At 32.4% G+C, this 25,480-nt stretch overlaps 1 protein-coding gene across 1 annotated transcript in view; it reads right to left on the minus strand.

Moving 5' to 3' along the window:
- Positions 1 to 24,477, minus strand: part of Swim (Secreted Wg-interacting molecule) — a 41,692-nt gene extending 17,215 nt beyond the window's left edge. The window contains exons 1-3 of the mRNA XM_085195166.1: positions 24,214 to 24,477; positions 11,215 to 11,354; positions 10,058 to 10,223 (exon numbers count right to left, since the gene is read on the minus strand). Coding sequence (XP_085051292.1) covers positions 10,058 to 10,223; positions 11,215 to 11,354; positions 24,214 to 24,224 — 317 coding nt within the window. The 5' untranslated portion in view covers positions 24,225 to 24,477. The remainder of the gene's footprint in view (positions 1 to 10,057; positions 10,224 to 11,214; positions 11,355 to 24,213) is intronic.
- Between the last annotated feature and the right edge of the window lie 1,003 nt (positions 24,478 to 25,480).

Below are 25,480 nucleotides of genomic sequence, written 5' to 3' on the forward strand. Positions count from 1 at the left end.
GTAAAATAGAAACGCTAATCTCCATTACCATTAATTAGAACCAATTATGTATCGTCACGATGAATACTAACATAAAATTACCGTAAATTTCAATATATTACGTACTTAGGCATAATAATATATTAATTTTTAGCTTCATGCTGGATCCCATATATAGCAAGGTAGGCAGAAGGAATCTGGGAACCTAGTGCCACCATCTGTGTCTGTCATCTGTGTCATCAATCTGGGAACCTAGTGAACCATTAAGACACTTCCGTTGAATTCTGGCAGTAATGCGTGTTGAATGGCGGAACTCAACGCCGCGCTTTGCCTCTATATTGGAGCGAGGAAAAGAAAATATCTAATATTTCATTGCCCCAAGTGGCAGTCGAACCCATAACCATCGTGTTAATAGTTGCACACCTGCGACGACTGGTCTCAATAATATATTCCTTACAAGTAAATAGATCTTAGGCATTAAACACTAACCTCAATAGAATACCTAAGTGTTTTTCAATTCGTATTGTTATGCTCACGTCAAGGTATTACGATGAACGTTATCGCATACTAAATACCACAAATTCTTGTGACATTGAAATGGAGAGTCCTAGATTCTATTATTTTTTTATCTAACTAGGTTTTGTATGTCTAATTTAGGTACTGTATGATAGTTCTGGGTTCTGATTTAGTTTTTTTATCCTAGAAGGTTAAAAAATGGTTTTATTTTAAAGATACGCGGAAGTTGTGGGTTCAATTCCCACGCGAGAGATTGAATTGTTTTCATTTCTTCTCACTGGTAAAAATACAAAGCGCGGCGTTGAGTTCCGCTACTTAAGCCGCAATATCTTGAAAATTGTATAAAAAATCTGGCGTTCATGGTATAGGAGAGCTGACGTACAAGGTGCCATATATGGTTTATTATCTTTTGTTTTATCATTCTTATCTCCCAACACGTAAAAAAAAACAATCTAACATAGAAATTAGACATTGTACCACACGCAAATTTACTAGGTCATGAGAACATTACTATATCATTTCATATGAGAATTCACAACGTAGAGGACATTGCAACTATTAAAATGCAACCGTAAAGCCTGAGATGAATATTAATTTCTTAATTTTTATGTTAACATAACATGGTTTTTTTATAACTATATAATAATTAGCATTTAAATGTTCTACTTTACTAAGTAAAATATTTGTACCTAATCTTACCTTCTACATTTTTTTAAGAGTGTACAGAAACAAGTCTCCGTTCTCCATTTTCCACAGATTTTCTAGATATTCCGCGTTCTCGTGCGGAACTCAACGCCACTATTTACCAGAGTAGAAAAATGAAAACTACCTCGCGTGGGCATCGCACCCACGATCGTTGCATTGCTTATATTTTAAACGATAAAATTACAAGCCTTTCTTAGATAGGTAGATAGGTAGAGTAGATAGATAGGTAGAATCGTATTAAAGATATTTAAATATTCGACAAGTATATTGTTTACCGGAATCACGAAAATAAATAACATTCAATATAAACACGTGATGTCATCTTCAGTCAACTTATATGAATTATATATGAGACGATAGGAATCGAACAAAAAGCCTACTAAATGCATAATTCTGTGGAAGTCCAATTAATGTTAATTTTGAATTGAATTCATCACGTATTTTGTACATTATATACGTGACTCTGTGTTCCACTTCTTATCTATGTTAGAGATATTGTGTGCGGAACCTAACGCTGTAGTCGCTCAGTTCCAAGCTGATGTAATAAAAATATTTCAAATACATAACTTTCCATAAATAGGAATTGAAACAATAACCATCACGTGTACTCACATTTACTTAAAATAAAAGTAACTTCATGTATTTTAACCTATAACTGGAGGCAGAGGGAACTCAGTGTTAAGACACTTCGCTATGCAAATCTCCTTAATTCCTCTTTCTCGAGGCATTTTGTGTTTAGTGACGGTCACATCGTCTACCAGAGCGGGCTAATTAAAATAATTAATTCCCTTTGAGAGAATCAAACCATTTTTACGAAATCACATGTCTATACAATTATACATATACATACCTATAATATAAATAACATTTTACGGAAATCGATGTAATGAAAATAAATTAAGATATCCATAATTTTAAAATCGTTTAGTTGAAGAATGATTAGTTACAATCAATTTGTATCAATGCCACATTAAAAGCAACCTGACAAGTGCGAGTCGGGCTTGCGCATCGAGTGTTCCGTATCAAATTTTGGATGGAGGTCAACCGAAGTACAATTTATAAAAGTTAACAAACTTAAGTTTGCTTTAATAATCTATATATATATCAACTTGATACCTCCACGCGAGATGGACAGACGAGTCCAGAGGGCAGACAGGCAGAATAATTATTCTATAAGGGTTCCGTATTTTTCTTTCGTGGTATGGAACTCTAAAAACAAGTAAATATAATAATTTAAATGTAAGTAGATACATTAAATTTATAACTGTAAATTAGTTTTCTGACCTTTTGTCCTGTGTCGTCATAGTGATTAGTGAGTGATGTAACCGCTTAAAATTAATTGTTCATTTAACTTTACTCAAAAATGGCTAATAAATTAAAATTTGTATAACACAAAATATCAAATAAATTAATATAATATTAAATAGGTAATAAAATAGCTAATAAGTAGAGGTCAGTGATGGCGTAGAGGCACATCCGTGTGCCTAATGACCGACAAGTTGTAGGTTCGATCCCCAATCGAGACAATGAAACGCTTGTGCCTCTGCGACGACGGCCTTCTAATTGTATTTTCATATTCTGAATTTGAGAAATAATTAAATATGCAAGTAAACAATTAAAATCATTCAAATATATATATATATTTTTTTTAACATTATAATATCGTATGCATAACCTCTCCATATAACATTTGTTGAAAAATAAATTTTAAGTTGTTTATTACTAAAACTAATAATTCAAAGGTTAAAAATTATATTATAAAAAACGTCTTATATTTTTTACATGTTATTTTATTATATCATATAGTGTCTCACCTTATTTTTATTTGTAGGTCAGAGCTAAATTTAATTCAAAATCATTCATCTATTTCAATGCTAGCTGAATCTAAAAGTGTTTTAAAAGTTATAAATGTAACTACTATTTCTGCTCGTGACTACAATATTTATAGTTTTTATAAGTATTTCGTGTCGTTGATCTCTTCTGTAGTTTAAAAAAAATTGCAAAAAAGTATTTTATATAAAAAAAACGTATTATTACGTTTATTTCAATTTCTTACTTCAAATATAATATTATGAGCACATCACTGACCTCCTAAGAGCCTTCCCTATAGGCTTTCATAATTCTAGTTTTTTCGAGCTTGTGGATAATGCTATTAGCCCTATTGGCTTTTACAGCGACACAAGTTGGGTAGGGATGAGGGTACTCTGTCCCTGAGGAAATGCAAGCACTACGTGGCTGCCGCCTGTGAGCATCATTCTAGTAGACGTACTCATATTTTATAGATTTTAAATAGGAATTGATGTCATTATAGCGCAGTGGTACAAGCGTATGACTGTAACGCCATGATTGTGGGTGCAATTCCCACTCGGGGAATGAATTTCAATTTATGAATATTTTGATAACTTAGCTCTGGTAGCAAAGTAAAAAAGCGGGGCGTTGAGTTCCGCCTCTTAACACGTAATACCTCGAAAATTCGGCGGAACGTAGGGAACGGTGTGTTAACACTATCCTTCTGCATACCCTGCTACATATATGGGGGATTCGGGTTAACTTTATAAATATATCTCGGAAGTCAAAAAAGTAAAAGACGAAAAAATTGCGTGCTGTAGCTTGTAGATTGAGGTAACGTATTAAAAAGAGAAAGTCTCATGTGCATTGAGATTGAAACCCACTACGTCCCCGTAGACATGGATTATTTTTTTACGCAACTCCATTAAAACATTCATTGTATATTATGTTTTAAATGTATGTTAAAGTAAACCATTAAAAATAAGATTAACTTGTTATATTGCCGTCTTAACACAATAGGTTTATTCAAGGATTCCGGAAGACGTAGGTTCATTAAGAACCCGACATGTGCATTTACGAAGACAATCCAAAAATAAACACTAAAAAAGGAAAGAACCGAGCTGACCAAAAATGCAAGAAAAATAGCATTTATTTGTATTTTAAACAATAATTTAAAATGCAATATGCGTAAACGAAGAGGTGAATATTTTCGTAAAGGTTGATAAATAACTATTTATCTACTAAAATAAATGTCGTTAAAAATAAATTATATGTTTACTATTATTGTATATACACAAAAAATATGCAAGTAATGCATGCACTTATGCATTGCAGCTCTAGGCATTAAAGCCTCTGTGACTGAATACATAAAGTTTATTCGATGCGATTCGAACACTACTCTAATTATTATAATAAAACTATTCTTATTAGTGAACAGAGAGTTCAGGTAAGCCAAAGGTCGATGATAGAGTCCGTCACTATAAACGGAATATATAGAAATTGAACAAAAAACAGAAATGTCTCTAAAAAAATAAACTTTATAAAAAAAGATGTACAATTATTATATAAAAGTATATAAATATTATTTGTTACGATGAAAATGTTGATGACCTCCGTCAGCGGTGGACGTCATCACGTTTGAAATATTATACATTTTAACATTCTTCTCAAATGTCATCTGCGGCCGTGACTTCTCTATATTTATTTATTATCTATGCTCAATTTAAGTTGCAGATATAATTTCATTAGCTGTATTTATTTGTCTTGTAGAATTTGTTTCCACTGAATCTATTATATTATATCTATTATAGATAATAATCTATTATAGTACGTGTTTCTTTTCGTCACGTGGAAATGGCAATAATTTAAACATATTATTTAATTTCTATATTAAATAAAACCAAGTCACTTATATTAAAAGAAATTAGTACAAAAATAAACAGGATAAAAGTCTAACAAACTAAAGAACAACAGATGAATTTAAAACGCTTAATACAATTTCTTTAGAAGTCCGATGTACAATGGCGAATACAAATGTTGATAAAATTGTTTTTAAAACACTATAGTTGGTGATCGATTGATGGACGTACGTGGTTCTCAATCTTCAAACAATGTGAATTGCTTACGAATTTGTAAACTTTAGTTTATTACTTAATTTTAATACACTTCTTTTGAAATTTAATACATACATACATACATACATAGCTTCACGCTTTATCTCTAGCGGGGTAGTCAGAGAGAACGGAGAGCCAAACGCTACGGTCTCTTACATCTTTCGCCTCGTCCACTGTGATCAACCTCTTCACACATGCCCTTAATTTAATGTTAGCTCTTTCTATATCTCTAAGATTAAAAATGATCTAACTATTCTTTGAATCTAAAATTCTTTGATGAATTTTAATAAAATTGACCACTATTATTTTGAAATCGATATATTTAGTTACATACTATCCTAAATGTGCGAACAAAAAATATTCTGAAACAACTGAACAAACAACATTCTCTCCAAATAATTATGTTTTGTAATTACTTTAGCCGAAACTTTGTAAAACTATTTTACTATGGGAAGCACAAAAAATTATTGAGAGTGTCAAGACACTAAGGTTTCTATTTGGGCCCAAATTCAAGACATTGTGTGTTGAGTGGTGGAACTCATTGCCCTTTATCGTTATAATTGATAATATAATTTAGAAAAAGTTGAATATCTAGCAAATATATAGGAGTTAATTATAGAATTTAGAATTTTTATTTAGACTTTGTATGATAATGCTTATTTGTATATTCTATTCTGTTCTAATGCCTCCAAATTTCGGTGAAAAGTGGGAAACAGAAGTCTCTTAAGGGAATGGAGTGTCCTAACACGCTATAGTGTATGCTGAGAGAACAAGTTTCCAGGTTCTCTCAGCATACACTATAGCGTGAAGTGAAGAAGCGTTAACACTTTGTTCTCTCTGCATACACTGCTAAAAATGATAATACGAGTACATGAAATAAACAATAAAATAACGTTTTTCCTTTTAAATTTTTACAACAAGAGGTAAAAGCTTACATAAAAATGTAAAATATTTGAACTTTACTGGTATAATAGAATGTCCTAGCCATTTAATTGTAATTCTTACTATAAGTTGTATAAATATACAAGAGAATCGTGATCGTTTCAATGGTATTGTGAAAGGTAGCAAGGCAACAAACGATTTATATTTGTACTGAGTACTGGCTATGGACCCAGGTTACATGCAATCAATCCACTGGCGCGTCGCCATGCACTTAGCGTGACAATGATACTATTTTTAATGATTATTCAAACTATTTTTTACAATATGGCAGTCATTAATCATTATTTGTAGTGTCAAAAATGTGATTATTATTTTTTCAAATGCGAATAGATAGTATGGAAACTGGAACTGATTAAGTATTTTTTTAGAAAATTTTTATAAAATTTGAAAGTAGTTGGATTTGAACCCGCGCATCTTGGAAACCATCCAAACGCTCTGATCAACTGAGCCGTACGTTCTGATCGTACGATCAAACCTCGCTATGTTCAAATTTTTATATGTTTTTTAAAAATTATGATTAAGTATGTTTTAGCGACAATATAAATACTTGAGGCGTTACTTGATCAACAAAACATGTCATTTTCACTAGTCCAAATCGAACCCACGACCATCTATCTAGACGATCTCGACTGAAGGCGCCACATGTAACTTGAAACTACAAAGACCTCCCGCTCTAATGGAGCAATGAAAAGCGACGCAGCGAATTTATTTGGTGTTTTACAATAATTGTTTCGTCCATGACTTTTGCTTTTTTTGTTTTGAATTAGGTTCAATTGGAGCTAACTCCGTGTGGTCGGTTAATTACTTATCGAATATTGTGACGTCATTGTGGCACTATGTGACAATGGTTGGATGCAAATAATTTAATACGTTTATAAATAAACCCAATTGTAATATTTTTTTACATTTTTAAAGTGTTATTCCACACTTAAGAGAAAAAATACTTTTTAGAAAACATATAAAAGTCTGATGTATCGGGATTTGAACCGGCACCTCTTGGTGATCGTTGGTGAAGAGCTCCGAGCTATCAACGAAATTCGTATGTGCTTGTTATAGTTGTAATAAGCATATAAGAATTTTGACGTAGCCTGATGAGAACCTATGGCTTAGCTGGCCAGAAACTTCAAAAATTAAATTTTATATTTTTCGCTTCACGTATTATATCCAATATATAGCTGGATAGGCAGAGGATACTTAAGCGGCAGAGGAAATCTAAGCGCAAATTGGGGAAGTTAATGACATTCAAGACATCATCAGTAGAGTCTTCTTACCAGAGTGAGGAAATGAAAATAATTAATTCTCACGAGTGGAAATTGAACCTTTAACCGCTGCGCCACGTCGGCTTATATTATACGAACGAGCTAAGGTAGCATTGTTCCAAAACTGTTCACTATGAAAATAAATCGATAATTAAATTATAAAACCCTTAACTTTGTTTGCGTGGACATTAAGTCCTAAAATGAAAAATGCAATTTTTGCCGTTCCCATAGGATTCCATGAAAGCCTACCTATACCTAAGCCACAAATTTCAACTTGTTGATACTTGAAATTTGTTAACATTTCTCCAAGTGGTATTCGAACCCACGCATATTATGTACAGTCAGGCATATCACAAAAATCTAGTATATGCATACTTAATATGTACCTATATGTAAGTAAAAAAATATAATTTTCAGTATCGTTCAGAAGCGCGATTGCCATCTTTTGAAATGTTCCGTAATCTATGAACAATAATAACAATGGAATCGCTTGGCCTTCATTCACAAAAAGGGCCAAAATAGAAATGTTAATTCATATAACAAGTACGTAAACAAAACCTTATAAATAATTCATTATATTTGTATTTATTTAAATCCTTCTTCACACTTTAAGGTCAAAATATATCTTTAGTACAATCCATGGTCTTTTACAACAATAAAAAATTAAGTAGCTTCATTGTGGTATTTTATTACTTTTCATTTCATTTCAAGTGGCACAATCGTAAGACTGTAATTGGCAGGTTGTAGGTTCGATTCCCCGAGGAAATGAAATATTTCATATTTTTATTTCCTCGCTCTAGCAACGACGCAAAAACGCGGCATTGACTTCTCCACTCAACACACAATGCCTCCAGAATCCAGAGGAAACTGTGGAAAGGAAGTGTCTTTATGAGAATGGAGTGTCATAACAATGGGTTACCCGGTTCCCTCTGCCTACGTTGCTATGGTTGCCCCTGCACCACGACTGGCCTCCATTAAAGTTTTAGTAAGATAAATGATGAAAGGAAATATTTAATTGCTTTTGGACCTAATTTCATAAACAGCATATTACTCAGTATCTAGAACCCACCCACATGATCAACATTCATTTCTGGTTTCACTTTGTTTCTACCTAATACAGCAATATCCTTTAAATAAATAAATAATAAGATTATTTTATCATGGCGCAATAGAATAGATATCTGAAAGTTGTGAGTTCGAATCCCATATGGGGATTGATTACAATGAAATTTATTTTCATTTTCCCTGACTAATATGTAACGCGCGATGTTAAGTTTCATTAGTCAATGGACAATGTTAATAAAATGACAAATATTTAGTGCCTACACACTCTTTCCTTCCGCCTACATTTAGTTATTGATATTATAATTTTGTTGTAGATTCGATTCCCAATCATAAGAGGAGATCACAGGGTAATATATTATTTGCATTTCCCCGTTTTCGTAGACAAATCGCATAATTAAGTCTCCTTTAACATGCAATGCCTCTCAATGGTTCATGTAGTGTCTTGACACTAGGTTCCCCCCTGCCTACCCTACGTGTAGGATACACCGCGAAGCTAAATAACTCACTCCTTCTTGTTAAATAGTAAACGAAATGATAACTAAGAAAATTGAGGCCAGTTATGGCTCAGGAGCACAAGAGTGCGATTGTAAACGTGAGAGTTCGATTCCCACTCAAGAAAATGATATCTTTAATTTGCTAGCTAGCTAGCATTTGCTAGCTCTGGTAACGAGGCAAAACGCGGCGTTGAGTCCCTCTCAACATCGTAATTCTGCGGAAAGTGGGGAACGGAGTGTTTTAACACTAGGTTCCCAGGTTGTCCTACGCTAACCTATGCAGCGTGAAACTAAAGAGAAATATTTTTTTTAGCTGTAACACTATTATAAGCTACATAACGTTTTGTGGAATCATAACCTCTAATACTACTAATCAATATGACCGTATGTGCAAAGTAGTTAGATAAAAATTCGAAGGCCACAGTAGTAAATTCAATTCAAGGTTAGATATCGTCTGGAATTTTAATTAATAGGTCTTTATATCGATTTATTACTTTTGTTGCGTTAATTTGCATTAACCAATATAATAGCATCTTTTTTACAAAAAAAATAATTCTTAATATAATAAAAGTTATGATTTGAAAAAAAATATATATAGTTGTTTTTTTATTTTTAGTATACTAATAAATATTTTTTCTACGTATGAGAAAAAATATTCTAGGTTGTCCATTTATGTTAATTGGTTATTAGTCGAACGTGGTCCTACCGAAATGAAAGAAGTTTCAATATAATTAATGTTAACATTCCCTATAAAACAAAGAAGTTTACTATTTTTTTTGCTTATTTACTAGCAAAAAAATTCTTAAATAGCATAATACAATTTTGAAATTAAAAGAGTGACGTCACATCACCCGTCTAAATGTCTTATGGGCAGTATTTTGCCGATGACGGGCGCTGACGGACAAATCTCCTATTAATATTATTTTATGACTAAGCGTCGATCTTGCTTAAGCTGTGACGTCACTGATGACGTCGCCGTCCATAGATTATATAATTAATTGTAATAAAATATTTATTTAAATGTATATTGTCATTTCTTCCATCTCGTGCCGAGATAAAGCGCGGCGTTGAGTTCCGCCCCTCAACACGCATTGCCTCCAGAATTCGAGAAAAGTTTCAGAAAGTGGGGGACTTTTTATTAAGCTTCCAAGTCAACACAATCAAAAGATGGCCAAAGCTAATGAAATGCACTTACCAAGTATTACAATCTTCCATGCGAGTCTCTCCCTCGAAGTACCATTTATTGTTGTGCTTGCAGGGCTGCTTCAGCGGGCCGGGCGCCGACCCGCACACTGGCTCGTAGTCGGGACAGCAATCGTCGTGGTTGCGGTTGCAGAATTCATCACAGTAGCACAGGGTATCTGGGGATTTGTTCTTACTTTAGAATAAAATAAAAAATAAAAAAAAATAAGCTTCACGCTGTATCCCGCACACAGCAGGATAGGGGGGCATTTAGTGTTAAGATACTCCGCCTCCCATTTTCCGCTGAATTCTGGAGGCATTGCGTGTTGAGAGGCGGAACTCAACGCTGCGCTTTGCCAGGACACCAGAGCGAAGAATTGGTTCTATTAAATATTTTATTTCCTCGAGTGGGCTCGAACCCACAATCAGTCGTGTTTACTGTCACATACTAGTACCCCTGCGGTACGATACGACCTTATAAAGCTAAAGTCATTATTAATAATTATTATAGCAATAATCTAAGAAGTAGAGAAAATATATATGTGGAAATGTTTCAATACTAACGAAATAATGATTCACGTAGCATCATACAGCAAGAATTTAAGTGTTTAAGCTTTCCGTCCAATTTATAAGATATTGCGTTTTGAGGCGCAGAGCTCAACGCCGATGTTTGTCTTGTTACCTTGTTGCTTGTTTTCCAATTATAAACTATTGGTAAAGGTATTTAATATGTTCTAAACATATAATACATATATTTATATAATATTAATAGATTCTAGTTAACCCTCGTCATTCGTCTCCATTATTACTTTACAGTTCACACAAGTATTCAAAGTTATTGACCTTCTTAGAACGTCATTTTACGCCAGGATTATTACGGCTAAGTAATACGTAGATTGGCGTAGGTATGTGAAAGTCTAAGCTATAATATTAGCTAGCTTTCACGCTGTATCCCGCATATAGCGGGGTAGGCAGAAACCTTGGGTTAAGACAGTTGTTTAGCCTTCTTCTTAAAGTTCACAATCACCAGACAATACCTCCACCATTCAACAAAAAGTGGACAATGGAAGTATCTTAATATCAACGGGGTATCTTAACGTTAGGTTCCCTCTGCCCATCCTGCTGCGTGTGCGGGATGCAGCGTGAAGCTGAAAATAAAATGGACATTACCGAGTATCCTATGAGAGCATCCGTCCTGTCTGTCTTTGCAGCATTTTCTATCCACGCCGCAGTACGGTCCTGGGGGTAAATCAGGGTGGTAATACGCTGTGACGGCGCTTAACAACGCGCCCAGGATAAGGAAACGCATTCTGTAACAAAATAATTTATTTCAGATTATATATATATATTTTTTTGTTTTAAGCTTTATCTCAAAAGTCTCTGCTCTCTTATTATTTACTTATGAATTATGTTCTCATAAGTAAATAAGTGATCAATATATTATATACATAAAAAAAAAGTATTGTCTAAATTGAAAGCACGTGTTTACAGTCACACACTTGTTCCTCTGGCCTTTTGTTTCCAAAAGAAGGAAATGTAAATAATTGTTTTCCCCGGGTGGAAATCGAACCCACAACCATTATGTTTACATTTGATAATAAAAGGATAATATTTACTCCTTACTTCGGGTGTGAGTACATTTCTTATTTACTGACTAATCGATACACGTGCCTGCTCCCTTATCAACGATAATGACCAATTTAAAAATTTGCTTTACGCACAGAGTAATGCATAGCCAGTGAACATTTGTATAATATTTTTATATATATTATTTCATTGTTTTTAATTATATTATCCTCTTTATGTCCTATTATGTCCTTTTTTTGTAGGAAAAAATCTTTGTTCTCAAAGATCGCAGAGGACTTGCACAATTTTTAAAAGATACTTATTTTTAAGCTTTTAGTGACTCTAAATCTGAATAGACAGATGGGTAAAGTACAGTGATATATTACCAGTATTTGATTTTTATCCCACAAGTAGTTATATAAAAAAGGAAATATAAATGAGAATTGGTGAAGCATAATAATCAATCACATTTTTAAACATGTTTAATTGTTATCTAATAAATATATATTCTTTAATAAAAATATAAATAAAAAATTTCAAGTTTAAAAAGATACTTCTGTAAATAGGCAGTCTACAGCACATTGACCTATTTGCAAAATAATAATAAAGCTGATAAGAAAAACACGCGGTACTAATATTTGCGTTTCAATTTGGAATGCACTTAGCTAATGGTATTTCAAATACTATTTATTGATTCTTAGTTTCGCGTGTGTCCTACAAATAGCTGGACAAGCAGAGAGAACCGAGTGCTAAGACACTCTGTACTCCACTTTCCACTGGAATGGAAAGTGGAGCATCACTCAATAGTGACGGAGCTTAACGCAGCGCTTTTTTTGGCAGAATAGAAAAAAATATGTAGCATGAATAAGACGAGTGAGAAGGGATGAATAGGACGAGAGAGTGGAAATAGGATTCAAAAATATCACGTTAAAAATTTTTATACTGTTTCCTAATACGTCACTATGACCTCAGCTATAATTATGACCTTACACTTATGTAATTTATGTACAAATATTTTACTAATAAATGTATTTTAAATTTCACGGCGTTGAGTGCCGTCAGACTGTCTCTGACAAACTTTTACTTTTAGGGTAGCACCCTGGTACGCGTTATAAAATGTGAAGCTATTAATTTTATTAACTTCACGCTGTTTCCTGCACATTAGGTACAGTACAGTAGGGTAGGCAAGGGAAACCTGGGAACCTATTGTTAAGACACTCGTTCGTATCGTTCGTATTAATAAAAAAATATATATTCTCCGATTTACTCCGTATGTACCTACCATGTATGTATGTACCATTCACCGATGGACACGCTGGTTGCCAAATGCAGAAATGCGTGAAGATAAAAAAATATATATAGAACACTAAACTCGTAACGTTGCGAGAAATTAAAACTTTAAAATTACTTTTGTTCAATGTTTTTTTTAACCAGTCATTGGCCGGTTCCACAAGTGTGTGACTGTAAGCTCGACGGTTGCAGGCTCGATTCCTAGTTGGGAAAATTAAATATTTATTATTTTCAGATAAATTGTTTGCAGTGTTTAGTACCGCTACACTACCGTAATGCATCACGCAATGTCTCCGAATTTGGCGGGAAATGAGTTACGGAAATGTCTTTATAAGAACGGAGTAAAAGACCGTTCGGCTCACCCGATGGTAAGTCACCACTTCGGTGGTCGGAAAAAAACCTGAAGCTAAAAAAAACGTTGTTTTATTACCCGAAGGACTATGAAAAGTTTATTCAAATGTTATTTTTCATACACAGACAGATTTACAGTCGTGTGAATTGGCACATTTTATTGCGTATGTAGAACATATGTCACCAAATATATTTATTTCACTTGTTATGTTTTTATAGAGACCAGTCGTGGCCCAGATCCACAAAATGAGAGGTTCGATTGCTACGCGAGGAAATGAAGTCTACTATGATTTACATTAGCTTCCCAGGTTCCCTCTGCCTACTTTGTATGTACGTCTATGTGCGGGATACAGCGTATACCAGTGGCCGCACGTCACTTTATTTGCGTGTCTTATAAAGGGTAAATAGAAATTTTACCCTTCTTTCTACTTTTCATAGAAATTTCGAGATGCCCTCAGTGCTCCGCGAGGAACCTTCGTGTTACATTTCATTGAATCATTTCAATTTTTTAGAATTGAAAAATATATTTAAAATAGTAATAAGACGTTACGGTTTTTATAAGCGATTTAGATTGTCCAGTAGTTGCGAAGGTAATTGAAAATGACAGACAGACACATAGAAACTCGTGGGATTCCGTAATTTTTTATTCTTCCAATTAATTGATATACGGAATCACCCTATGGACTAATAGAGGTACAATAATGCAATTGCGCGTTACACAAGATTAAAGAAAGAAAGTATGTTTTAAATTCTACCTTTTATCAGTAGATTATTGATTTTGATAAGATATAAAAATCACATTACAGATATTATATGGAGTATATTAATCTAAAATAAACAAACATTTGACAAAGTGTCTGTCGATATTGTAACCTAAAGCATTTTCTATTAAAATAATTCCTTTTTAAATTTGATTAGAGTGGTAATCGAACCAGCTTACACCCTCGGTTTCAAAAATACCAAATAGATTTAAATCATTCGCAAACAGGTACATATTGGTATTTTGCATTGAAAGTGTTGTCGTATTTTTGAGAAATTGCGAGTTAAGTGGCTGGACTCTACCCCGTTCTTGGGCGTATTACTCGAGGGGGGAAATAACGAGGAAGTAGGGGAAGTATCCTCTGCTTTCATTACACTAGGTTCCCTCTGCCTGCCCAGTTATATGAGAGATAGTGTGAATGTAAATATAATAAATAAATTAGACAACGTACTGTTTTAGCAATAAGTAGGTTCTCTCTGAAACTATATAATATTAACATCTTTTAATTACAAAAAGGCGATATCAACTACAACTCTATAAATTCGAATATAAGAAACGAAAATAGTTATTCTTAGGTTAAGCTATTTTTAAAATGGCTGTAGTGTCATCTTACTTTAGCGGATTTCGTAATAAATTCTTTGTGATAAATCAATTGAGCACTAAAAGTCAGATTTAGTTTAGGATTACGTCGTTTTTTGACAGACATTTTATTAGCTATATCAATTTCAACTTTAAATATATCCAAATAAGATTCTAAATTTGATAGAAAATAAAAATTTGAATGATTTAAGTTGTAAAAATTGTTACAATACCCTTTGTTTAGGTCCCACATGTGGAATTCGAGAATCGTCGTAAAATATTTAGGCGACAGTGGAAAATAAAAGGGCAAGACTTCGAAATCGATACATGTCTCAAATTTTGTAACATTTGTTTTTCTTTTATATTAGACAGATATTTTTATAGACTCACGGTTTATCACGCATATAACAAGGTGAACTGAAGGAACATAGTGTTAAAGCTCTCCGCCTCTACATTTCCGTAGGGATTTTGGGAAAATTCTTTCTTGCCCGTCCCGATTACCTCAAAAATTAAATGTCTCGATCGGACAAGACATTCATAATCCTGTCTAAATCTTTTCTATTACTTTAAGGTTTTCAATTAGCTGTTAACAATTTCATAGAAATATAAATACATTTGTAAGGCTTTATTGAGATTACAAAATCAAAACAATATCGTTTAAATATAATTCCATTGAAAATATTTTATATTGATATCTATCGCTATCGGAAGCTTTATTTAAAATTTAACTAAATGGATAAATAATAAATTAAATTCTCATTATTTATTTATTTTCTTCTCGAATCATCGCTTTTTTATTTAAAATGTTTAAAAATCCCGCTTTTGACTAAAATCAAATCTGGAAATGCTAACCCTAAACTTCAAGGGCTCTCTCTCCCTACATGACAAATTTCAGTATTCTACGTAGTTTTGACTGTCAGGCACACAGTAAAAAACTGTTTATAGACCTGTATAAACAGATAATTCATAAAGTAATATAGTCTCATAAATTCCATAATATTAATACATATAATTTGCATTAATAGATTGTATAGTACATACTTATAAGGTAATTTGATTTTTCTCAAGTGGCTATGAGGCATCTTGATGTCATTCATGACACGCTTATGACTCATGAAAATATTTTTTTTGTTAAATTATATGCGTCATTTTGTTACGTATTTATTTTTAATTTTGTTTTGAATTTTAAGACGCCAGTCGTGGCCCAGAAGCACAAAGTGTGAGTGTAATATCGACTGGTTGTGGGTTCGATCTCCATTCGAGGGAATAAAATATATTTATTTAAATTTAAAATTTAATTTCTTGGCTCTGGTGTCGACCGTCGTCGGTGATCGTTTTACTTAACGTGCTGTGTGCGGGATACCGAGTGAAGCTAGAGAGAGAAAAAAATAAGAACTCTACAATTTCTTTCTTCCTACATTTATCGTGATGGGGTCAATACAAAGTTATTATTTTATTTATCGATTGATAATAATAATCGACTCTACTCGCTATGATTCAGCGGGCAGATTACGATATTTGCAATGTGATTTCTTTACGACAATCGTAATTTATTAATAGAAATATATACACCTAGAAAACATTGCATTTATACTAATGTACAAACAGTTCTAAGAGATAATTAAAAACTCTCGACAACAAATGGTCTAAAAAGCAGACAAGCAAAGTAAAAAAGTACATAATTTTCAAACAGCTGGAGAATTTTTTTTTAATCATTACTAATATCACACTACCAAAATATTTTGGTATAATTTAAATTATCTGAACGTCCTTCATTACTTATTTGTCATTTTCTTTCACGAATTCCATTCAGTTTCGTGTTTCATGTAAATTTTGTTTGTTATATAAACAATTGTGTAAATTTGTAACGGCACATCGTTCATAATGGAATATTTCAATGTTTTAGTTTCATCCTTCATAATAATTTACATAGACTCTAGTTGACAGCACACAAATTATATTTTATTAAATATTACCTTCTTAGTGTATCCCGCGCATAACAGAGCAGGCACAGGAAACCTGGGAACCTAATCTCAAGACACTGTTATCCATTTAGATACTTCCGTTCCCCACTTTACGCCTCATGCCTCACAAGGCATTGCGTGTTGAGTGAAAATATTGATTATTTCGTTCCCTAGAGCGGGAATCCAACCCACTACCACCGCATTTGCACCACTACGCCAAGACGGCCTTAGTTATATTATTTTGATGTAAATTATCATTATTTAGCAAAATGATTATATTTATTTCTCACACGACACCTGTACAAGTATGTGGGTGATTCTAAAATATCCTATGTCAATATTTAGTCTACCGCAGAATGATGATGTTGCTATACTCGTAGCATATGATAAGACGATGTGCGAAGGTTAGTTTCAGTGTCATCCTTTCTTAGATATATAACAAAATTATATTATAATCTGTAAATATATCTTTGTAAAATATATCTCTGTAATGAGGCCAGTCGTGGCGCAGTGAGTTTAAGCAATAGCAATAGGTTTCGGGTTCGATCCCCATTCGAGTAAATGAAATATTTATTTTTATTTCTTCGCTCTGCTGTCATTCAACACGCAATGCCTCGAGAATTGTGGGGAACGGAGTGTGTTAATACTAGGTTACACTAGGCCTACCCTGCTATGTGCGGGAAACAGCGTGAAGCTGATTTATTTATTTATTTTCTTTGTAAAATATTAAAAATGTTTTTTTCAATTCGCAACCATAGCCTCTGAGACTAGCGAGTAGAGCCGAACACACGTCTTGTATCTTAATAGGTTTTCAGATTCCCTGTTCCGATCCTGCTAAGTACGGGATACAGCGTGAAGAAAAAAAAACAAACTTTATAATATGAGAAGATCACAATTTCTATTTTCAGCAATAGAAAAGCGGTTACCTCATTTTTTTACTTCAATAATTCAACGTAACTGACTCATCTCTACAATATCGCGTCCAAATAATAAAAACTCACACAAAAACTATTGCAGACTAGAATGAGGGTCGATAGCCGAAATGTAAACATTTACTTTAGTTAATAGGCAATAACGGTCTAAATAAAAATATATAGTACTTAATAGTTTATTTACATAGAACGGAGAAATATAAATAATTCATTATCATAAATATTTCACTTCTACTTTTTAAGTGTAGAGTTACTAACTAAATGGAGTAAATTCGACTGGATGTGGGTTCGCTCCCTACTTGAGGAAATCAATTATTACTCGAAAAATTCCGAGGCAAGTGGTGAACGGAGTGTCTTAACACTAAATTCCCTCTGCCTACCCTGCTGTGTGTGGAATGTAGCGTGAAGCTGAATTAATTTATTTGCATAAAATGAAGAAATGAAAATAATTCATTATCATATATTTCGCTTCTACTTTTTAGGGCAGAGTTATATCGCAACTTAACACCGCCTTTTTCCAATTGAGCAATTGTGTCAACAAAAGCGAATACATTGTAGAAAAAATATTTATGTAGGTATATAATCATTCATTTTAAAAATTTTATTACATAGAAATGTTTAATAACATATGTTTATTTATTCGTATACTAATCTACCAACTATTTTTATGAGAGCATATTTAGCAGAAGTAATTACATAAAGAACACTATAAAAATCATCATTATTATTTTTATTTCAAGAACAATATCGTTGAAAGATCTAAGTATATTTATATGTTTTAAAGAGGTTAATATACTATAGAGATTTGTTTGATTACGTCTTTCGTGGCGTAGGCAGATAATCCAATGATAAGTCAGTTAGTATAGATTAAAGGTTTAGGTGACGGAATTTAACGCCGCGATTGGTCTACTCTGACCGGTTAAATAAAAATATTTAGATAATATCCATAGGCTAAGTTTGAGCTTTGTCTCGTATATGGTAGGATTGATAAAGAGAACTTAATTATGTTGAGACACTTTCTCTCACCGAAGCAGGAATATGATAATAATTTAAAGATAATCTTTTTTTTATTGTTATTAGTCTTTAGCGTCACGCTCCATCCCGCACGTAGCAAGGTCAGTTCCGTTCCTCACTTTTCACCAAGTTTTTAAGGCAATACATGTTTACTGACGGAACTCAACGCCGCACTGTGCCGAATTACGGTAAAAAAGAAAGGTTAAAAGTTCAATATTTACTGGGAATTGTAGGCATAATCGTTGCGTTTATGTAGTCGTTCGTACGTTTGCACGCAGGGCCAGCGCCATATCGGTCTCAAGGAAATCATAAATCTTATTTTTAATTATTTAAATAAGTATATATCTCCCAGAATAGGAATCAAACCCAAGATATGTATAGACAGACAATGAATGACCCATTTTGCTACGATGGCCACATCTCACGTCGCTATCCAATAAATTTATATTACAAAACCAGATGTATATTTTAAATGGCAGTGAAAAAAACGATACAAATGGGTCAAGTATATTCTTTTGAAGAAATTAAAATAGGTTTTTATTTTAAGCACTTTAGTCGATATCAAAACAGAACAATAAATCTACGATTAAAATAAAAAATCGATTATGAAGCATCTTCCTATTTATCGATTGAAGCCAAGGCGAGAAATCGAATAATATTTGATAATCCATTGAATGAGTTATAAATAAAGAAATTAATTTTGTTAGAAACCATTATAAATATTAACAGTGAAATGTGAATAGCTAAGATGTGAGCTTATATTTCAGTGGTAACTGAGTTGAGCAAATGATAGTGAGTACAAATTCAGCATAGTCTTTAACAAAAGTGTTATTAACTTTTATTTACTAAATTACTATCAGAGACTCGAAAGCGCGTTGTGCGTAGGTTGACGCTAGTCATTTCCACAAATGGGGATCGAACCCACGACCATCACGTTTACGGGCAAACATTGTAAGGATGTAGCTGCAATCATTTTCTTTTTTGGTTGAGGTTCACGCAGGTCATGCAGAGAGAACCTATGGTTGACAGGCTGTCCCCCACTTTTCGCTGAATTTTCGAAGAATTTCACCGAATCTTTATTGTTTATTTATTTTACTTTAAAATAAGCAACGATCTTTATAAGAAGAATTAAAAGGTCTCTATTATGATGCCAGTTTCTGATAACTGTTCGACGTAATAAACGAATAAAAATAAATCAACTACTTATTTTATTTTTCCAATGACTTAATTATTAGTATTTACTATTTCGTCTTGTCTGTAAAAAAATATGATAGTGTAAATAAATAAACAAGTGAATTAGGTGGTATATGAGGAACAGAGTGTCTTGGCACTAGGTTCCCTCTGCCTACCCTGCTGTGTGACGCTATCATAAACATTTTAAATATCTAATAATAGTCTAAATCGTGCATTAGTTATTTAGTCCACAAATAAATCATAAGAATGAGTTCATACAAAGCATTCAAAGGCCACGTTATTTCACCGTTTGAAATTTAAACGTGTCTCGCTCAATATTCTTTTATTTCAATCGTCGGAATTCCAGTCGGATCGTTTTTTAGAAGTTAAGCAGTTTTTTTCAAAAACAACGTTGTATTTTAAAAAACGTTCAGTCTGGCACACGCGATGGTTGTGGGTTCGTTTACTACTTGATTTTTTTTAGCCTCATGTATATAGCAGGATAGGCAGAGGGAAACTGGGAACCTACGTAAGACACTCTGTTCTCCATTTTCCGCCGAATTCTGGGGGCATCGCTCGTTGAGTGGGAAGAAAAAGCGTTGAGGGAATGAAAATATTTTCAATTTCATTTATTAGAATGGGAATCAAAACAGTCGCACGCTGATGCCCCTGCGCCTGGCCTGGCCTCAAGTTGGTTTTCCTCTGTGAAGGAAGTATCTTAATGGGAATACAGTGTCTTAACACTATGTTCCCAGGTTCCCTTACCCTGCCCTTGCTCTTACCAAGTTCTGCTTACTCTACTTTGTGCAGAATACACCGTAAAACTAGAAAAAAAGGCAATAGTAATATAAGTTGCTTAAAATGTACATAAGCCTGTAATAATGTTTGCATATTTATTATAGGCTTTGGCACTCCGTGTCAAGGCAGTTTTGTTTTCAAGTGATAAGCTGATAATCATCTTAATGAATTCCTAGATAAAATTAGGTGCAATGATAACAATTTAGTACTAGGAAAAAAGAATTAGAAAATCAAATACATATATAATCCTGGTAGTAGTCAGTTCATATAAGCTTATAGTAAATGTATTTACAAACCAAATGTGAGATCGATTTAAAGATGCTGTTTTCATTAATTAATTTCACCTTTATAAATACGGGTAACGTGATTTTTCTATAAGATTACCAAAAATCGTTTAGTAAAAATCACGAGGTACCTATATATGGTAATGATGCCTTTATATATGAATACTTTCATTACGACTAGGAAAAATGTACACAAATATTTTCAATTTCCTTGGTTTTTTTGTAACGTTGGCCAAATGTTAAGTGTACCAATAAATGGAGATTGTTTACGTACTAAATTACCTATTTAGGTTTTAAGAAAGAAAAAATCCTAAAGATTTTATTTTTATACGATTCAGATGTGCCCACAATAATTATAATATTTTCGTAATAAATAGTATAATATTATCTTCAATAGATGAAATGTATGTATCTCGATTACATTTCGAAGCATAGTACCAACATTTAAATTTAAAAAAAAAATTAACAGAAGCTTAGTGCTATTTGAAATAAGTAGGTAGTTTAAATAGGTAGTTTATCTGTGCAATAAAAACTTATCTGTGGTTCATAAACCTAGATAAACTATTTTTTTATGTTGTTTGATTAGACGATATTATATAAAAAATATATTTTTGTTATTTTTTTCCATTCTAAAGGTTCTAATATTGGTTAACATTTTGACAAGATAAACTTATTTACTGTTTTCATCTATATTTTTTTTGAACTATGAAAATAATTGAAATATTATAAATATGGCTCGTGTTTTGCTTGTCTTTTTATAACATTTTTTATTATAATAACGTAATATAAAAAAAAAGTTTAACACGTTAAAATTCTGTTTACAACTAAAATAAAAAAACCCTAGTTCATAAACCTAAAAAAATAAGCCTAGTAGTTAATTAGGATCGACAGTCAGGAGGACCCATTTAAATTTTATATGGTGCCTTGTGAAGACTTAATAGGTGAAGGCATTATTTTCCTAGTGTCAAGACAATATGTTCTTCACGTTCCGCCTGAATTGTGTGTTTTCAGTAGCGTAACTTAACGCCGAGCCTGTTATTATTTATATTGATCATAAACTACGTAAAAATATTTTTCTCTTATGATATAATATGTACATATAAGACTTTTCCCAAAAAAAATATATAAATTACTTAATCTCAGTACATTAGCTAAACAAATATTAGCTTTAAATTTCATCCTTGTACTGCGGTTGTTACTTGTTAGACTATAGATAAGTTATCCTCTTGTAAATCACAGATTCATATCTATTACATACTAAAACAATAACAAATTTTATGTTCATATATTTTTTTTTCATTTCTAAGAAAGAAACAATGGTCTTCATGCCATAAGTATACTAACATGATATAGTTGCTATACAATAGCAATTTTTTTTAGTAGAAATATTTTCTCTTCAGCTTCATGCTAATTAAGATACGAAGATAAAACTTAGTGTCAAGATATTCCGTTCTTTGTTTATTAAAAATATGGAAATGACTGTCTTCTATCTTGACCAAAAATAGTTTGATGATAAAAAAAATTGGAAAAAGAATAATAAATCGCAAGTATCTTGTGTTAGTCTTCCAATAATATAGGAGTAAGAGCATTGAATGAAAACCAATTGCGCCTTCAAAAAATTTATTTTTTTGGAAAATAGCCCGAATTTTCTTTAGCGAAATGAAAAAGTATTTTTTGTTTTATCTATTCAAGTTCTTAAAATTTTATTTTATGCTTATTGTTTTTCTTACGCGTATCGGTGTGATTGGTTTCGAGATAGAAATTTGTTTATTATCCTCCATTGCGGGAAGAGAATATGGTAAGAAGTCACCTAGGGTCAGGATAGTACAAATATTAAAAAAATTACAAACACTAACCAAACTGACGTAGACGTTAAAATAAAACGTTATTTTAAATTTATGACATATGAATTTAAGTCGTAATAACGGTATATTATTAACAATAAACTAGACTAATGATACTAAAAACATGTAAATTTATACGCGAATCAACTTTGAATGATTCCAATAGAAAAAATCGATTGTTATGTATATCATATATGTTCTAATATGCTAATATCCACTTAAATGTTAGTATATGTATATGCAATATGTATAACGACGAATAATTTTAGTTTTAAATTCATAATTTAAAACTTGAATTTTGACAGTTTTATTACTTGATTTTATTATATGCTGAGATTACTATATATTACACTATTAATCCTCAAAATTTTTACTTTGCTAAAATGACGTCGGTCTGGCAGCTCTGGGATCTTGGGCTATTACGTATTTTCTGCGTGGAAAAATATCAAAGCAGTATTTAAAATTGTAGAGATTAGAGCGTGACAGGGATTGATTTCCGTCAATCAACACGCAATGCCAATTGGAGAACAGAGTGCCTTAACACTAGTTTCTCTTTATCTACTGCACATATACGTGATACAGCGTGAAGGTAGAGCCTAATTTTAATCTCCGAATAGTAAAAAGAAATATTACACTAGAATGAAATTAATATTTCAAAATACAGTAGGTTATTTACTATACAAATTATGAAGGATTCTAGGCTACATAAATAAATAGTTTTAGGCATACTTTACATAAAATTTATTTGTGATTTATTTATTAAATTGATGATTTAGCCTGGACCACCAGTGGTCTAACAAAGCGTTTAAGATTCAGGATAACAAAACTAAAAAAGGGCACCGGCCGGTATCCAGACGCTTTGTGATTATAATTTTTCGCCGTAGGCTCAAAGTAAAAGCTTAGGTGGATTTACAGGTTTTGAATAGGCTTTAAGAACAAAAGTATTTATTATGAAGAGATTTTAACCTCTTTAGAATAAACATTTTTGTTTTAAGGCACCCGTGACACAGTAGAATGACATCTAACTAAACCTATGGTTGCGGGTTGGATATCTCTACCTTTGGAGGGAATGATTAGATTAATTCAATTCACTCTCTTTAACAGAGAGAGGAAAACAGAGTGTGTTATGTAAGGTTAACCGTACAGCTATAAAGCTGTAAATAGGTAAAAAAATCTTTTGAAACCGTAAACATTACCAGTACCAGTAAAAATTTCGCACTTATATTATTTTAAAAAAATGTTTCATCGTTCAGGGATTTTTGGGTTCGATCCACACTCGGGGAAATGGAATATTTAATATTTTAATTTCCTCACTGGTAACGAGGTAAAGCGCGGCGTTGAGTTCCGCCACGCAAATCGAAAATCGTGATTAATTCGATGACAGTGGGTTCAATTTTCCCCCGAAGAAATATTTATTATTTTCTAGGGTTGGTTAAAAATAAAGAAATATGAGTACAAAGCTACTTTTTTCACAAAATTTATGATAAGCATTTCTTATAACTGTATTAAAAGAAATTGTATATTTTTATATCAATATCTAATATTTTGGTAATGTAGGTATAATACAGAAGGAAAGGTCTTACGAACTATATAATTCAAACCTAAAATACTTACGTGTTCGACATGACAGCTTTTGATACAACTAAACACAGCCCACGAGTCCAAAATAATTTAAAAAAATATTAATATTTATTAGCCTTTAAGATTATTCGAAAATTAAATTTAAAAACATCTACATTATTTAATAAAGGCACTGGCAGCTAATTTTTTTCCTATTTTTTATTTCAGAATACGAACTGTCACTTCGCGCGGTTTTTCCCACCGTCCAGAACGTCAGTTTGACGCGAGCGTTCGTTTTGAACTAAATTTGCCGCGCTCGAACACCTGATTTAATATCGCTATATGTATTGCCAGATGCCTGTAACTGGGTGCACTCGTGAAAAATTATGAAAATATAAATGAAAATGGCTGACATGCTTCAAATTAATATTAAGTAATAAATAATATGTTTAATGCATCTCTGCTCTATCGTCATTGGGTTTAGAGTAGACTTACCAAACGCCTTTTTTTTTTGTCTATTATGATGACATTTTAAACTGAATAATTTAATTAAATATTCAAGTATTTTAGTAAATTTTTATATAATATTATTCTTTACTAAACAGGTGTTAGGTACATTAAAATTTGTTTATAATTTAATTACTAATAGAAGCCTTCGTGGCTTCGTTGTAGATACGATTCCCACTGGGAGGACTAAAATATTTAATATTTTCATTTTCCGCTCTGGTAAGCGCGGCGTTGAGTTCCGCACAACAAGCAATGCCTCGAGAATTTTGGCAGAAAGTGTGAAACGAAAGTATATTAATGGATAACGGAAACTAGTATTAATCATCTGCTAAGTAAAAAAATATTTTATCCAGTGGGATATGAACCCGCGCACCATTGAAACCGGCCTTAAGACGCGGGTTTAAGTCCTGGTACATTCAAAATGTTTATACGTTTTCTATAAAAGAATAATTTATTTTTGCACATAATATAAGATATAACACGTTAAAAATATTGAAATTAAAGAAACTTATACTTTTTAAAATTACAAAAATATACTCGAAAACAGGTGACGTTGAATTACTCACGTTTAATATTAAAATTATTCTCATAATGTAACGTAATGCTTTAATTTTTGTATGATTCAAACTCAAAGTCGTCGTTTATCGTAATGTGTTTATATAAATTTATTCATATTTAATAGATGTTATGTCATTGTAATATCTATAATTCTAAATTTAAATTGTAGTCCACGTCATTATGGTCGTCGTTCTCTGGACAAATATTTATTGTAGTATTTTGCTTTTAGTTATATTTATATATTAAGCGGCGTTAA

The sequence above is a fragment of the Heliconius melpomene genome, chromosome 12 (assembly GCF_056956725.1).
Source record: "Heliconius melpomene rosina isolate 202511_hmr_F chromosome 12, ASM5695672v1, whole genome shotgun sequence".
In the NCBI taxonomy this organism is placed as follows: Eukaryota; Metazoa; Arthropoda; class Insecta; order Lepidoptera; family Nymphalidae; genus Heliconius; species Heliconius melpomene.